Source organism: Rana temporaria, chromosome 11 (assembly GCF_905171775.1).
Source record: "Rana temporaria chromosome 11, aRanTem1.1, whole genome shotgun sequence".
NCBI classification, from domain to species: Eukaryota; Metazoa; Chordata; class Amphibia; order Anura; family Ranidae; genus Rana; species Rana temporaria.
Window position 1 is genome coordinate 58,104,508 of NC_053499.1, and position 16,696 is coordinate 58,121,203.

Sequence of the window (16,696 nt, forward strand, 5' to 3'; positions counted from 1 at the left end):
AATGTAAAGAGCTTAAAGCGGAGGTTCACCCCTAAATTACACTTTTTCCCCTTAGATTAATGCTCGTTTTGTCTAGGGGAATCCGCTAGTTGTGTTAAAATATGAGCCGTACTTACCGTTTACGCGATGCATCTTCTCCGCCACTTCCGGGTATGGGCTGCGGGAGTGGGCGTTCCTTCTTGATTGACAGTCTTCCGAGAGGCTTCCGACGGTCGCATCCAACGCGTCACGATTTTCCGAAAGAAGCCGAACGTCGGTGCGCAGGCGCAGTATAGAGCCGCACCGACGTTCGGCTTCTTTCGGCTACTAGTGACGCGATGGATGCGACCGTCGGAAGCCTCTCGGAAGACTGTCAATCAAGAAGGAACGCCCGCTCCCGAAGACCCATATCCCGGAAGCGACGGAGAAGATGCATCTCGAAAACGGGTAAGTACTGCTCATATTTTAACACAACTAGCCGATTCCCCTAGACAAAACGAGCAGGAATCTAAGGGGATTTTTTGAAAAAAAATTCTTATGGGTGAACTCCCGCTTTAACAGTTTTACATATTGCAGCACCTACACACATGGGCCACCCTGCATTAGAGGATATTTATTGCTTCAACTTAGCAAACTGATACTGACTAGTATTCCAACATTACTCCTTCAGTTTCGCTCTCTTTCTCTGCCAACATGACCCCAGTGATGATAGGGAGGGGAAGCCGAGGGCCAAACAAGATGCCGTACTAGTGCCGACATCCTCCTTATCAACCAATGACATTATTATTTGTTAGGATGCCAATGGCCGACCTGCATGATGCCCAAGGTTGTAATGCTGCATTATGAAAAGCTGTAGCTTTCTGTAACAAAAGGGCAGGCTTGATCCACTAGCTGGCTTGTTGACAATGATTGAAGCAATTTTTAGGCATTTTGCCAAGGCATCCCTAAAGGACCCAGAAACCACCCTAGTTGAAAAAAGCTGAGACCAGTGGTTGCCAACCATTCATGGTCCATGAGAAAATGTTCTGCTGAAAATCACTTTTGTGGCAGATGTGTACCGTCCAATGTTGTTTTTAGTGTTATTCCCAATGCATGCTGACAGACAATACTGTCAGCACGCATTGGTACCCAATGCCTCTTTAGTAGTTCCAAGGGAGGAGCTGGGAGTAGTGCAGAGAGTGGGGGGTGAAGGAGGGGATTTCTAGTGTGTCTAGTGGTCTGTGAGGTCTAAAACATTGGCAAATGCCGATTTAGACAACAGTCACAAAGCCTAAAAGGAGAGCCTCTGCCTCTCAACTGTCCTAGCTAGGGTGACCACATTTCCAAACTGCTATTCAGGGACACTCACCCTCTCTCACCTTCCCCCCCAAAAAATGAGGGGCGTTGGGGAAATGTAGGTAGATGGTGTATTTGGCGGCGGGTTATTTGTCAGGTGAATGTGCCACTTGCCACCAGATGCAGTGCCGATTGCCACCCGTAGCCTGCCACCAGATGCCGTGCTGCTGTCACTCCCTCTGCATGAGCCTTGTGCATAGAAGGAAAGGAGTGGCATCACTATCTGGAGAGTGAAGATCACACCAGTCCCTGCTGCTTGCCGCTGTGCCGGAGAAGGAGGAGGTGCCGAGGTGGGTGGGGACAGCAGTGCTGCACTAGGCGCAGGCCTCGCTCCCAGTCTCACTGTCTGAGAGTAAATTGTCACTGGTTGCAAGATGCCAGGCAGCACCGGCCCTAGCAACCAGTTCCGGAAATGTAGTTATTAGTTAGTAGGGGGTGGCTGTGTCCTCTATTTTTTTCCGGGACATTGTATTGTCCCAGAATGAAGCTACCCGGGACCCGGGACAGACATGTCAATTGCGGGACAGTCCCAGGCAATCCGGGACACGTGGGCACCCTAGTCCTAGCCCATATTACTAAAACACTGAAACTGAGTCCTCTGACAATCTAATGCTACTGCTTCCTACTTCCTAGTTTCTAGAAGTCTCTAGAAGACTCAGGGAGCAGCAAGAGCCATTGGCTACTGCTGCTGGCCGTCAATACCTATGAGAAGGGAACAAGGGCATGGCTGAGCCACAAGAAGTGTGTCTATGGACTCACACAGCAGGGCTTGGGAGTGCACCCGCATGGGTGTCCCCTCAGCACACGGATTGCTGAGGGGGCACTCGAAAGGAAGACAGTGCTGGTAGGGGACCCATCAAAGAGGTGGTAAGGGCCTGTTATGTGCAATATCATTAACCACTTCAATACCAGGCACTTTTACCCCCTTCAGAGAACGCATTAAAGCAGATCTTCACTACATCTGAGCACCACAAACCAATTTTAATTCATTTTTAAATATTCAAAGCAAAAACGCCCCCATCCATCCATGTCTCCATACTTTATTTTATTGAGAAATACTTTGAAAAACACCCCCTAGCATTTCTGGCAAAGAAATCCTCCTCATTCCTGGAATCCATCAACGTTGATTGGGAGCGTGAAGTTTTCACTTTAAAAAAAACCTTCTACCTTTCAAACAACTTTAACAGAAATGAACTGCAACATTTTGTAATTTTTACAAAGACTTTTTCCAGTGTACTGAGTGACACCTTGTGGTGATCTTTAGGTAGTAAAATATTATAATCTTTTACTGAACGTACCAAATTCAAGACTACATATATTTGATTGCAAAGGTTCTCAATGCAGAACCATAGCTGGCTTATTACATTTTAAACAAAAGGCATTTAAACGAAACTTAATAAAACAGAAAAGAGTACATTCTTTATGGCAAATATTCTAATATTTGTGTAAACACCCTTTTCATTCAAAGTACGGAGTGACATCTAGTGATCTTTAGGTATAATTAAAGCTAGAATACGTATACATAGAGGACATACACTGTATAAATAGAGAAAAATAAATACACGGCTGACTACAGAAATATATATCAGTTTTTGAATACTATTACATTGCCACCTAGTGTCCATTAAACATAGTGCTATATATATATTTCTCTCCATTAAAACCTAACTCTGTCTTCTCTTTCACTTTAAATAATTCCTTTGGGCCAAGCTAGCTTAAGCCAACTAATTTCTTTGCCATTAGCTGTGGCTACTGTCAGGACTGTATAAAGTGTACACAGCACTAGCTACATGCAGTATACAGTGCTGAGTTTAGGTAGCAGGTGGGAAGTACAAAATCAAGTTGTGCTGCGCATTGCTCAGCCATTCACAAAGCCTTTGAATTTTTAGCAATGAATACAAGGCTTCCTATGATTGGCTGAGGTAGAGATGTCATCCTCAGCTTCTCCACCTCAATTAGAGGATGCCTTATATTCACTTCTAAAAATACATGTCTTTCTATAAAGAGCTCAGCAGGAGATGGGAAGTACCCATACCTTGGCCAGAATACAGCACTGTATATATTGCATGTAGATGATGCTACATACATACACATTTATATCGTGCTGACAATGGGAGCAATGATTAGTAAAAGAAAGCATTTGTTTGGGCCACCTTGACCCAAATGAGCCATTTAAAGTGAAAAGTAGTGGGAGTCAGAATATAAAGCATATCTTAACCCAAAAACAAGAAAATTTAAACTGTTGCAGCTTACCAGTCTTTAGATAGGCTTAGCGCTTTTGTTACCTATATTTTCACCTGACAGTGGCATACTTTATCCTAGAGTAAAAGCAGGGTGTTGATGGGAAGGCAGGCGTCCTACAACCAAGTTCACAGCACTAAAAGGGCATCCAGGTCTCCTCCCTTGCCCAGATAGAAAGTTCTCATGATGGATGCAGGCCTATGTCTTTGTGGACTTTCCACTCTCTTCCCCAATGCCATATAGAGACTGGCAATGCAGGTCAGGCACATGGGGCAGTCTAAGGCCTTGTACACACGACCGGGTTTCTCGGCAAAAACCAGCAAGAAAACTGCTTCTTGCCGAGATTCCCGTTCGTGTGTACGCATTCAGTTTTCTCAACTGGAAATCTGGGCAGAATCTCAAAAAAAAAAAAAAAAAAAAAAAAAAAAGGAGAACCTGCTCTCTTTTTTTCTCGTTGAGATTCTCGTTTGCCTGCTTCCAGACGAGAAACCCAAGAGAGTGTATATTTACCTGTCGCCGTGGAAACCCGCGCATGCCCGAAATGACTGACGCATGCGTGGTAGCTTCCACGCCATAGGTAGGGTGAAGCAAGATGGAGGCGACGGCATCGAATGTGACGAGCGCATGCTCGTCATACGCGATTAAGTCACTGCGTTCTTTCCTTTCAAGAGAACCGCGGCTCTTTTGAAATGAAAGTCAGTACACTCGGGCGGCAAGAGTTTGCCAAGAATCTCGTCAGGGATCCAATCCAATACTAGGCACAGGTACTCCAAATGGTAGGTTGGGTCTAGCGATGGCTTCCAAAGGTTGAGAATCTGATTCCCTGCAGAGTCTACCTGGTCCCCTGAACATCAGCAGACAGGGTTTGGGAGGACTGTCTCTTTAACAGGAGATCGTTGAGGTATCCCACAATATGAATTCCCTGAAAACAGAGCAGAGCTAGAAATAGAGGAAGCACCTTGGTGAAGACCCCGTGCCATGGACAGGCCAAAGGGAGGGTGATAAATGAGTAATGGTGTGTGAGAGCGATGATGAGGATAAAAAGATACATGTGCATGTAAGCACTCCTGATGTCCACAAAATCTTTAAAAGGTCCCCACAAAGAAGGGAGTAAAATAACAAACCTGACTCCATGGGGAACTTTTGTAGTTGCTGGAACCAGTTGAGAGTTTAGAACCAAGTTTAGAATCAGAATGGGCCAAGAGCCTCCATTTGCCTTGGAAACAGTGAAGAAGTTTGAATGAGGATCCTCCATGACAGAAGATACTGCTGAAGAGCAATTGGAAGATCCCCTACTTTTGCAGGGAAGATGGCAAATTCGAGAGCATGATGGGGAGAAGGCAGAATTTGAAACTTTTAGTTCATAGCCTTGAGAATGACACTATGAACCCAAACATCAGAAATCTCTGGGAAACAGGTGAATGAAAGCCTGACAGGCATTCTCCCCCACTCTGACAAGTGGGGGGATCCCATTATTGGAAGAAATGTTATTGTGACTTGTTGCAATGACAATAAAGCATTTATCTTAGAAAGAGTTTTTAGACCCAGGCTTGGTGGTCGACATCCTCCAACAGGATTGTGTCCTAGTCTCAGGAGTAAAAGCTTACCTGCAGGAACACAAGCCTTTTTTCCAGGGGAGGAGAGGACTCATTGCGCCAGTGATCTCCTTGGTCCTTCACGCTATCAAGTGAATCAATTAAATCTAAATAAAAATGTGGGAAATTGCTGCTAGACCTAAAGTGTACACAGTGCACACAAATTGGTATTGAATAAAAAAGTGATCAGTGCAACTTTCTAATAGTAAAAAATCACATGTATGTGCTAAACTAATAAATCATGTGCAAATATCTACTGTGCAAAATAAGCAATATATCAAACTGTGCAAAATAAACAAAATGTCAAAATGAATGTGCAAATAAGCAGTAAAAAGTCCAAAATAACTCTGATAAGTAAAGTGCTGAAATAACATCCATAATATCTTATGTAAACAAATAAATAAAGTGCTGAAGTGACTGATGAACGTAGTGTCAAAAACTTCTATAGGAAATCTTCGTGACTACCACTCAATGCTTCACTTCCAGTTCGTCCGGTATCCGGCCACTCCCTATGCATTACGTCACAACACGTGACTTCATCAGGGGACTTATGAACTTGCGTGTCGCAACGTAATGCATAGGGAGTGGCAGGATACCGAACGAACTGGACACCAAGAGGTGTCTGCAAACGTCATATTTTGTACTTCTCTGCCGTTTAACTATTTCCTTGTAAGTACCCATTTGGCCGTTTAAATAAACCTATTTTATTATACATTTTGCACTATGGGAAAAATTTTCTTTATCCCCTTTATATGCCAGACTCCTGTGAATAAATCACGCTGGGGAGTTTGGAAGCCATCATCTTTATTCAGAACACATAACCTGGAATGACACCACCGGCCATTACTGGATTCAAAAACTGGGAGATCTACCCCCGTTCCCCCAGTGGATGTAAACCCACTCTCATCCTTTCTAAACTACTGCCATAGTGCTGATCTATAAGGATATAGATGCCTCCTGCATGTATCCTTACCTGTCAAATGTTTCCCCTCTGTCTGTTATAAAAAAAAAACTGCAGATTCTGTGGGTGGATCTGCTGTCTGGAGCTCGGTGGGTGGAGTTGTGATGTCAGTAGACTCCCTGCCCTCCTCTACACTCCCCTTGTCAACATGCATTTTTTCCCTGTGTATTGCTTACACTAAATTCTGCTATGATCACTAACATCCAGTCAAAATCCAGAAAGGTAACCACATAACTTCAGAAAAGGAGTGGGGGTGGGAATTAAAAAAATAATGCCTGTCTCCAGGCTAGTGCATGAGATATGTAAATAACCTGTCACTCACAGCAAGGGGGGGAACGGACTAAGGTTTTTCTCTGCAAGTCTGTTTTATTTCACTGAACAATAAAAGAGGATTGCTCAGAGCTGGATTAACTCTGTGTGGCAAGACTGGGCACAGATGATAGGAAATCTTATACTCTACATTGTGACATAAAAAATAAAAAAAATAAAAATTTTCGGGTTTACATCCACTTTAAGGAAATCGTCAAGGCTATATATACTCCTTACTAAGGTAAGAGTCCAGAGAGCATTGAGTGGTAGTCACGAAGATTTCCTATAGAAGACACGTTTTTTGACACTACGTTTCATCACAGTCACTTCCGCACTTTATTTGTTTACATAAGATATTGTGGACGTTATTTCAGCACTTTACTTGCAGTTTGATTATTGCTCATTTTGCACAGAAGATATTTGCATATGATGTATTAGTCAGTTTAGCACATACATGTGATTTTCTACTATTAGAAAGTTGCGCTGATCACTTTTTTTTCCTTGATGTACATGTCCATAGATGTATCTAATAGGCGCTTTCCCTCTGGATCTTTTCAAGATGCTTCCTGCACAGGAGTTCTGACAACCAGCATCTGAACCAAAGGATATGTCTAATGTGAATGGAAAGGAGGCTCATCTGGGATATCTAATGGAGTACGGTATTCAGTAAGCTGTCCAAGCAGTAGCATAATGCTTTAGGTCAGGGGTTCTCCAAACTTTTTTCAAAGAGGGCCACATTTGATTAAGTGAACATGCGTGAGGGCCGACCATTTTTGCCTGACATTCTTTGAACCATTAAAATTCTGTCTAATGCCACGTACACACGACCGTTTTTAATGACGAGAAAAATTCAATTTTTTAAATTGGTCGTTTAAAAATGATCGTGTGTAGGATCCAGAGCATTTTTCTTGACGAAAAAAATGGGCATTAAAAATTTAGAACATGCTCTATTTTTTCTCGTCGTTTTTCACACTGTCGTGTGTAGGCTTTAACGATGGTTAAAAAAACGGGCATGCTCAGAAGCAAGTTATGAATAGGGAAATTTGCATAATCAGCCCAAAGAGTGGCGCCATTCGAATGGAACTTTATAGTGCTGTTGTACGGCACCGTGCTTTGCTCGAGCATTTTATATCACGATCATCTGTATGCAAGGCAGGCTTGAGAGGAATCGCGTCAAGAAACTTTTTCCATGACATGAATAACGGTCGTGTACGTGGCATAAGTGTTTTTGTTCGAGCACTAATACACCACCCAATAAGAATTCTCCCGCCTTTGTGGCTGTGCGTGGTGAAGAGTTGAGCTTGGGCGTGTTATTTGTATCTATCTATCTATAGATATAGATATCTATATAGATATACATCTTTTGTGGCCCCAACGAATCTCCAAGCGCCGCTCAAGACTAAGGATGAGCTCGGAGTGTTATTTTATGTATACCTTATTTATTGGCGTATAACACGCACCTTCACTTTAAGAGGGATGTTTCAGGGAAAAAAAATAATTATTTTAAATAAAGAACTGTGAAGTAAAATAAGGGTCAGTGCCCATGAATGTAGCCTCCCCATTGCCATGAATGCAGCCTACCCATAGCTATTTGCAGCATCGGAGGGGACAGGGAGGGGGCGGGACAAGCGCTAACAGATTACATGCAGGAGAATCTCCTGTTTTCTCGGCGGCCTCTTTAATACCAAGTCCTCCCTATGATAGACAGAACAGTCGTCCAATGGCAGTCCAGGTGACAGAACTTCCTAGTACAGATGCACGCTTTACAGAGTAAACGCTTGTTATGCCCCCTCCCTGTCCCCTCTGAGGTAGCGCCGATAAATACAGTATATATCTTTAGTAGCCCGGGGGCCACAAAAGATGTATATATCCAAATTACCAGGGGGGCCACATTAAACCGGAGCAAGGGCCGCATTCGGCCCACGGGCCGGACTTTGGACATGCCTGCTTTAGGTAAAGGTTTCATTTGTTAGTGAATGAAAGTATCCATTAAAATTGAGCCAGGGACTTGAGCCATACACCTAGTCCAGACAGCAAGGCTCTCAGCTGATGGCCATGGGTGCAACCTTGGGTTGCATGGCAGGACCTGTCAAAGGGAATAAGGCCTAAATGGCTCTTGGGTGCCCTGAGCTCATGCTACATAGATTCTGATGCAATTCCCTTCCCATGATGCCCAGGTGCCATGTACATCCATCCAAATGCATAAATGGCTGTGTGCAGCTATACTCGGGTATACTCCAGTATTCACATAGACAATCATGTAGCATACGGGCATATGACAAAAATAGAACATTTTCTATTCTTGGAATATGCCCAAACACTATCTATACAAGTACAGCCACACACATAACCTTTAGGCTGGGTTCACACTATTGCGAATTGAATGCGGGTTCCCCTGCATCAAATACGCATTGCAGGAGATTGTGACCGTCTATCTATGGAAACTCCGGAGTGGCTCCAGTGTGAATCGCACAGGAGTCCTGTGTCTTTTGGTTCATTTCGGGTCTACATTCAGTCAAAAATTCAGGCTGAAATCGCTACAATTGCCAATTGTAAAGCAAGCATGCAGAGGGGGGGGGGGGGGGGGGGAATAAAAATAAAAGGTATGGAATTGAGCAACAGGGCCAGGAAGATCGAGGCCGTGCATCCATTTTATCTTAAAGCGGAGCTCCAGGCTCCTTCAGATAAAATTTACTTTTAATATTAGGACACTTACCTGTCCAGGAATCCAGCGGTGTCCTCCCCCCAAGCCAAATTTTTTTTTCCCATCGGCTCTCGGGTGCTGCCACTGCCATCTGGGCCAAGGATAACCAGCAGTGAAACCTTGGGGCTTGACAACCGGTTCCCTGCTGCGCATGCGCTTTGTGAATGGCCCAATGGGCCGAACTTCTGGCAGAGTTTGTTGTGGCAAATGGGAGTGGGAGCGGGTACTTGTCATAACAAGATACCGGCTCTTCCCTCTTCCCAAAAGGTGCCAAATGTGTTGGGGGGGGGGGGGGGGGGGGAGAAGAGGAGCAGTACAGTATTATGCATGTTTCTCCACCATAACCCTTGTAAACACACTGGAGAGCACATAAAAGAAAAACAATATTCTCTGGAACGCATTAAAAACACACAAAAAATGTGTAAATGGTGAAATGGAAATATGGGCCTACAATTTTTTTATCTTCATGGATTAATATTGAACTTTTGCAAGAAGCACTAGTTGGACATTACCTGGACTTCTCATAATAGGAGTTCATAAAAATGGCAATTTCCCATTTGTTTTGTCACCATTAAACACAACTGGAAGAGTTTCTGAAGAGGTTAATTTAGTCAAGCCCTGGACTCATTGGGCCAGATTTAGAAAAGAGATACGACGGCGTATATCCTGATACGCCGTCGTATCTCTGAGTCCGGCCGTCGTATCTATGCGCCCGATTCCGAGAATCAGTTACGCATAGATTTCCCTAAGATCCGACAGGTGTAAGTGTCTTACACCGTCGTATCTTAGGCTGCATTTTCAGGCTGGCCGCTAGGTGGCGCTTCCGTATATTTACGCAAGGAATATGCTAATTAGGTAGATACGGCGATTCAGAAACGTACGTTCGGCCGGCGCAATTTTTTACGTTAGGCTTTTTTCGGCGTATAGCTACCCCTGCTATATGAGGCGTAGCTAATGTTAAGTATGGCCGCCGTTCCCGTGCCGAGTTTTGAAATTTTACGTCGTTTGCGTAAGTCGTTCGCTAATAGGGCTGGACGTAATTTACGTTCACATCGAAAGCAATGACGTTTTGCGGCGGATTTTCGAGCATGCGCACTGGGATTTAAACTTAAAATACGTGGGGTCAAAGCAAATTTGAATAAAACACGCCCCCAACATCCCCATTTGAATTAGGCGGGCTTACACCGACCCACATACGTTACGCCGCCGTAACTCTAAGATACGTTACGCCGGCAGGATAGATACGCTCAGGTATCTGAATCCGGCCCACTGTCTTTTCCAACACTCCTAATGCCTCACACACTTAGATTATCGAACTGAAGATCGTTCATGTTTTTTTTTTTGCATGCTAATCTCATATTGAAAATACAGAGGTTACTAAATTACGAAAATTGTCAAAATCAAAAGCTGTGTACCAACGATTAGATTATCGTACGATCACTTAAAAAAAATCGGTGTTTTTCGTACGATTTTCGGATTGTGTGTACAGGGCTAGCAGTGTTTTGAGATTAATCACAGTCCAACAGCGCCATCTGCTGACCAAGCCCTTGTTCACACTGAACGCGGCTTTGAAATTGTGTGAGTTCATCTGAACTTGCACAATTTCAAAGCGGCATTTCAGTCTGACTTTAGGGACGACTTAAAAGACATCTGTGCGGGTTCATGTCTATTGAAATCGCCCCCGAAAATCACCAAAAGTAGTGCAGAAATTAATTTTGAAAACTGGTGTGACACAGACTTTGCAGCGCTGCACGGATTTCCAAAAGTAGTTACAGCACTATTGGGACGATCCTATTGCCGGCAATAGGCTCCGATTTGACATGCGATTGACCAGTCAAATTGTGCCGATGTGAGCGGGGCTAAAAGTGGCAAAGTCTTAAGATATTTGAAAGGATGCGTCTCTACCTGGATGGGTCGGAATAAGTGGGGGCATTGTGCAAACATATATAAAAGATCAGGACAATGTCTCCCTCTCTTTGGTCACACAATGGAACGCAAGGATGTCTGTGTCAAATAACTCCATTCTTTATCTGTAATTTCCTCCCTTTCTGTAATTGTCTCGGTCCATTGGCAGCAATTGTGTGTTTAAAATTCGTAACATTAATGCTTTTAAGTTAAAATTATTTACTTTATTATATTTGATTAAGAGCGAACATTCCTTTCTGTTTTTAATTGGATCTATATTTAAACACCGATTGAATTACTCTTATTGTAAGGGGTACCGGAAAGATAGATTCTGGTATAAGCAAAAGGTGGTATTCACTCATTTTATTTATCAGCAAATAAGTGAGGTGGTATATTTGCCAAAAAAATGGGCAAGTGGAGACGCACACAGAATGTAGGGATCCAATTCACATATATGTGAACCCAGCCTTAAGGTCTATGGGCCAGATTCACAGACAAATACGTTGCTCCCCCGCTGCGTAACGTATCTGATTTACGTTACACCGCCGCAGGTTTACAGCGTAAGTGCCTGTTTTACAAAGCTCTTACCTGTAAACTTGCGGCGGTGTATCGTAAATCTGCCCGGCGCAAGCCCGCCTAATTCAAATGGGGCGGGCACCATTTAAATTAGGCGCGTTCCCGCGCCGAGCGTTCTGCGCATGCTCCGTGTTAAAATTTCCTGACGTGCTTTGTGCAAAATTACGGCGCCCCAAAGTTTTTTTCGAACGGCGACGTGCGTTACGGCGTTTCGTACTCCCGGACGTCTTGCGCAAAAAAAAAAAAAATTCAAAATTCGACGCGGGAATGACGGCCATACTTTAACATGGCTGATCTAAAGATAAGCCATGTTAAAGCAGGTGTAACTTTGCGACGGGAAAAGCCAACGAGTAACGATGTACGAGATTGCAATGAACGCGCGGAACTTCGTGGATCGCCGTAACTAGTCATTTGCATATTCTACGCCGACCGCAATGGAATCGCCACCTAGCGGCCGGCCTAGAATTGCATCCTAAGATTCGACGGTGCAAGTCAATTACACCTGTCGGATCTTAGGGCTATCTATGCGTAACTGATTCTATGAATCAGCCGCATAGTTAGGACGGGCGGATCACAGAGATACGACGGCGTATCAGGAGATACGCCGTCGTATCTCTTCTGTGAATCTGGCCCTATGTTTTTTCTCCACTGAGTTGTGTGGTAACTCTATGCAGCTAATGTGTCGATTACAATAAAACCATCATTATTCCTTCAGTTAAGCCATGTCTACATATGTTACAGTTTACCCAAAGCTTGCTACCTCTCGTAGACCTTGAGCAACTTTGTGAATCCCTAATGACTAGGAAAGTTAAACATACAAGGTATTTCTGCTGCACTCTGTATAGGGTTCATTTGGCATGCTACAAATGTCGGTCTGTTTTCGCCATCAACCCCTTCCCGCATCATCATAAAACCTTCATTCAATAAACACATTGTTCAACTAGTAGTCACAAGAATTTCTAGCAACAGGTAAGTGAAATCCCATTCAAGGACGGAAACATCCTTTTTCTGCCAGTGCATTTTAATAGTATGACGTGCGAGACAAATTTATTATGACAAAAAAAAAAAAAAAAAAAGAAGAAGCCTACCAGCAATGTGTATATGTTCTTTATTAGAAATCAGATAAAAGACAATGCCTGTGGTCAAAAAAGGGTTTCTTTCAAATCTTCCTGCTTGTCAGGACCAGAGGTTTCCCCAGTCGAAAAATCACCCAACAAGTTTGCTTATGGCTACATTCACATGGGCGGCTGGTTTGCTGTGCTTAGGGTGGCTTAACACTTGGTGCCATGGCTGCATACAAGCTGGCCAATCAGCTGGGGCAAGTTGGTGTGCAGGCAAAGCCCTGCAGAAACGCCAATTCTGAATTCACACTGTATGCATCCAGGAGAAGCTGTATGCACACTCAGATGAGCAGTTAGACACTGGCGCCATGGCAGAGCTAAAGTGCCACACATCGAAAGGGGTCTTTCACACTGGAGACGCGGAAGCGCTAAAGCTTTTCGTCCGCTAGCAGTGGTGCTCTTAACCCCCAAAAAAGGGTTAAAAACTCCAGTTCTGTGGCGCTTTTAAAGCGCTGCCCATTCATTCCAATAGGCAGGGGTGTTTTGGGAGCACTGTACACAGCGCTCCCAAGTCACCCCAAAAGATGCTGCTTGCAGGACTTTTTTTCCCTGTCCCACAAGCGCACCGCCCCAGTGTGAAAAGACACACTGCAATGACTGGGAGGTGGTTGTCAGGCACTTAGCAGAGGCTATTTCTAGTGCTAAAGAGCATGAAAACCGCCCCAGTGTGAAAGGGGTCTTATAGCTCCATTTTAATGGCTAGCTGTAATGATTTTTTCCCCACAGTAAATAACTTAAGTCCCCGTTTAGAGATACAGTGTAACCTTGGATTACGAGCATAATCCGTTCCAGGAGATCCGCATATCAAAGCAAGTTTTCCCATTGAAGTCAATGGAAACAAAAATTATTTGTTCCGCATTGACTTCAATGGCATGCAATACCGCATGCGACCAGAGGCAGGGGCGACGGCAAGCCTCAGAAATGGCCGAAAAGCCCCGAGGACACTTTGGCTGACCTTGGCAAAAACGTTGTTCCCGAGATTTGCAGAGGTCAGCTGAGCTGTCGATCAGCTGCGGCCGGTGACCTTTAGCTCTGCTCTGGCGGCGCCCCCCCCCCCCCAAATGTGGTACTGCAGGCCCCATTAGCTTGAATTCTTCTTGTTTTGCAAAACAGTCGCAAACCGAGTCAGAATTATTTTTAAAAAGTTGCTCGTCTTTCAAAAAGCTTGTTAACTGAATTACTCGTAAACCGAGGTTCCACTGTACACACTGAAACCCATAACTCAGTTCACATGTTTCTGGCAAGAGCAGAGGCCTCCTGCACCAGTTTAGAAAGACACAAAAATAATAACACTGTTGTGGTCCACCAAGATCATGGGTACCATTTACAACCATAAACCTTTTTATGAGCGGGCTATAATTAAAAAGTATAGATTAGGGCCAAGTTACTTAACAATAGAAACTCTTACCTCTATGGTTGGATCATATTCATCCACAAAATGGTTCTGTATAAGCTGTATGGTCAAGGCACTTTTACCAACGCCTCCGGCACCCACCACCACTAGCTTGTACTCTGTCATCGTCTAGGACCTCTGGAGAAAAAAAAATAGAAAACCAATACATAATTAAAAAACAATATTTAAATAAAATATATTTATTTACAAGGCAGGTTTTAGAGATGAAGGACCATGCTGTCAGCCAATCAAGTGCTTCTTATTGTCCAATGGTAGGATTTATACCGTGCATGGGTCATAAAATTAAAAGTTCACAAGTTTATGATTACCCTTGCACTTCTGCTTTAACATTCAGTCAGTAATACACATTTCTTATTATTTCAGTTACTTGCATTTAATGAAGTAATATAGGCGCTGTTCAAATGTTGTATTAAACCCTCATCATAAAAAGATATGGTGATCAGTGTGTGTAAAAAGCTGTAAAAAACAGCTCATACTCACTGATATAAGGGTAAATCCGATTGCCTCTCGGGGGATCAAGAAGGAATTTTTTCCCCTGCTGTAGCAAATTGGATCATGCTCTGCTGGGGGTTTTTGCCTTCCTCTGGATTAACTGTGGGTATGGAGTTGGGTGTATAGGATTGTACTGTGTTTTTCATTTTGTTTGTTTATTTTTTGTGGTTGAACTGGATGGACTTGTGTCTTTTTTCAACCTGACTAACTATGTAACTATCACTGGCCAGCTGCAGAGATCCGCTCTCTTCTCCTCACTGACAACTTCTGTGTGAGGAGAGGAGAGCCGATTGCCTAGCAACTGGCTCCCTATTTACATCACATGATGGCTGTGATTGGACACAGCCATCATGTGATCAGGAGGGCCAATCACAGACCCCCTTCTGCTGATCGGAATCGCGCTGCTGCGTAGGCACGTTCCTAACATGCAGTCAGAAGGAAAAAGCGCCCACCCGCTGTATATGTGCAGTGGCCTGGTGGGAAGTAGTCAATTTAAGATAAAAACATGATAGTGAGTAAAATGCACATATTCAAATCTTGTATATTATCAGACAGACGTTGGTACTGTAGTGTCAATTACTGACATGTTTCGCCAGTAATGGCTTCTTCGGGAACTTTATGAGACACTAATAATTAAAAGGACTATAATAGAGAAAAACAAAATACATAATAGTCAATTGAAATGAACATCATATACTTTAATGCAGAAATTCATCAAATTTTCAGTACAATAGCATTCATCCTGTCACAACCATTACCTGCTTACCCAAGCAATCACTGATACAATCCCAGTTACCTATATCGCATCTTTATCTACTGAAATGACTACTAGCTTTACATATTTGAGGTCCATCTTATTACCCTGGACATCCAAATGGATGCTAGATATGAATGGATGCTATGCATACTAGCTCATTATGCCTTTGTCTCGCAAGTTTTTTTTTTTCCCCCACCAGTCATTCCAGTGTGCCATCCACAGCTCACCTCTGTACCCTCTCTGTTCACAGCTCACCTCTGCAACTGTTGTCCACAGCTTACCCATGTCCCATCATACACAGCTCAACTTTTCTCCCCCTTCGAAAACATACACTTTCTTACAACAGCTCAACCCCCACCCCCTAGCCACAGCTCATCTCTGTAACCTTGCCCAGAGCTCAGCTCTGCACGCATATCCACAACTCACTTACACACCTTCCATCTACAACACCTCTCTGCACCACACAACTATAGCTCATCTCTGCACCCACATCTCTCACCTCTCACCTCTTCACTCTCAACTCTACACAACCTTCCAACTTTGCCCCTTCCCTCCAAAGGGAAAAAAATAAAACTGTGTGCAACTGCCGCCCCCCCCCCCCCCCCCAATGCAATACTCCCAACCAATGCACAGGTTCTTGCACAAATGGCTGTATTTCGAATTGGGTGCTGAAATGACCAATCGGCTGGAACTGAATGCAATCATAAAGAGGAAATGTCACCAGCACACCAGGATCTCCAAAAATGGGTCCAAAACTTGAATCACATAGTAGCAAAAAGCCCCCCCCCCCCAGCCCTCCCTATACTTATCTGAGCCCATTTTCAAACGAGCATTGCGCACAAGAAGAGCGTCTCTCTCCGTTCTCTCACTCCTCACTGGGGAGAGAGCCATCAGCGGAAGACATTGGCTCCTGCTTAGGGTTAGGGGTTCCCATTGAAGAATATGGCTAGGACTCAGGAATTGGAACAGGGACCTCCTCCAAAGGTCAAAGGTCAGAAGGCAGGTTGCCAGAGGTCAAAGGTCACAGGGCGTGGCTGACCCACCCCCACCAAAGTGTACCGCCTACCCCAACTAAGTCGGGGAATGAACAAGTCGGGGAATGAACAAGTCGGGGAATGAACAAGTCGGGGAATGAACAAGTCGGGTAATGAACAAGTCGGGGAATGAACAAGTCGGGGAATGAACAAGTCGGGGAATGAACAAGTCGGGGAATGAACAAGTCGGGGAATGAACAAGTCGGGGAATGAACAAGTCGGGGAATGAACAAGTCGGGGAATGAACAAGTCGGGGAATGAACAAGTCGGGGA

At 44.1% G+C, this 16,696-nt stretch overlaps 1 protein-coding gene across 2 annotated transcripts in view; it reads right to left on the bottom strand.

Moving 5' to 3' along the window:
- HRAS (HRas proto-oncogene, GTPase) overlaps positions 1–16,696 on the bottom strand; it is a 91,187-nt gene that overhangs the window by 4,728 nt on the left and 69,763 nt on the right. For both annotated transcript variants that reach the window (XM_040328604.1, XM_040328603.1), the window contains one exon: positions 14,135–14,257. In XM_040328604.1, the coding sequence (XP_040184538.1) occupies positions 14,135–14,245 (111 nt within the window). In that variant the 5' untranslated portion in view covers positions 14,246–14,257. The remainder of the gene's footprint in view (positions 1–14,134; positions 14,258–16,696) is intronic.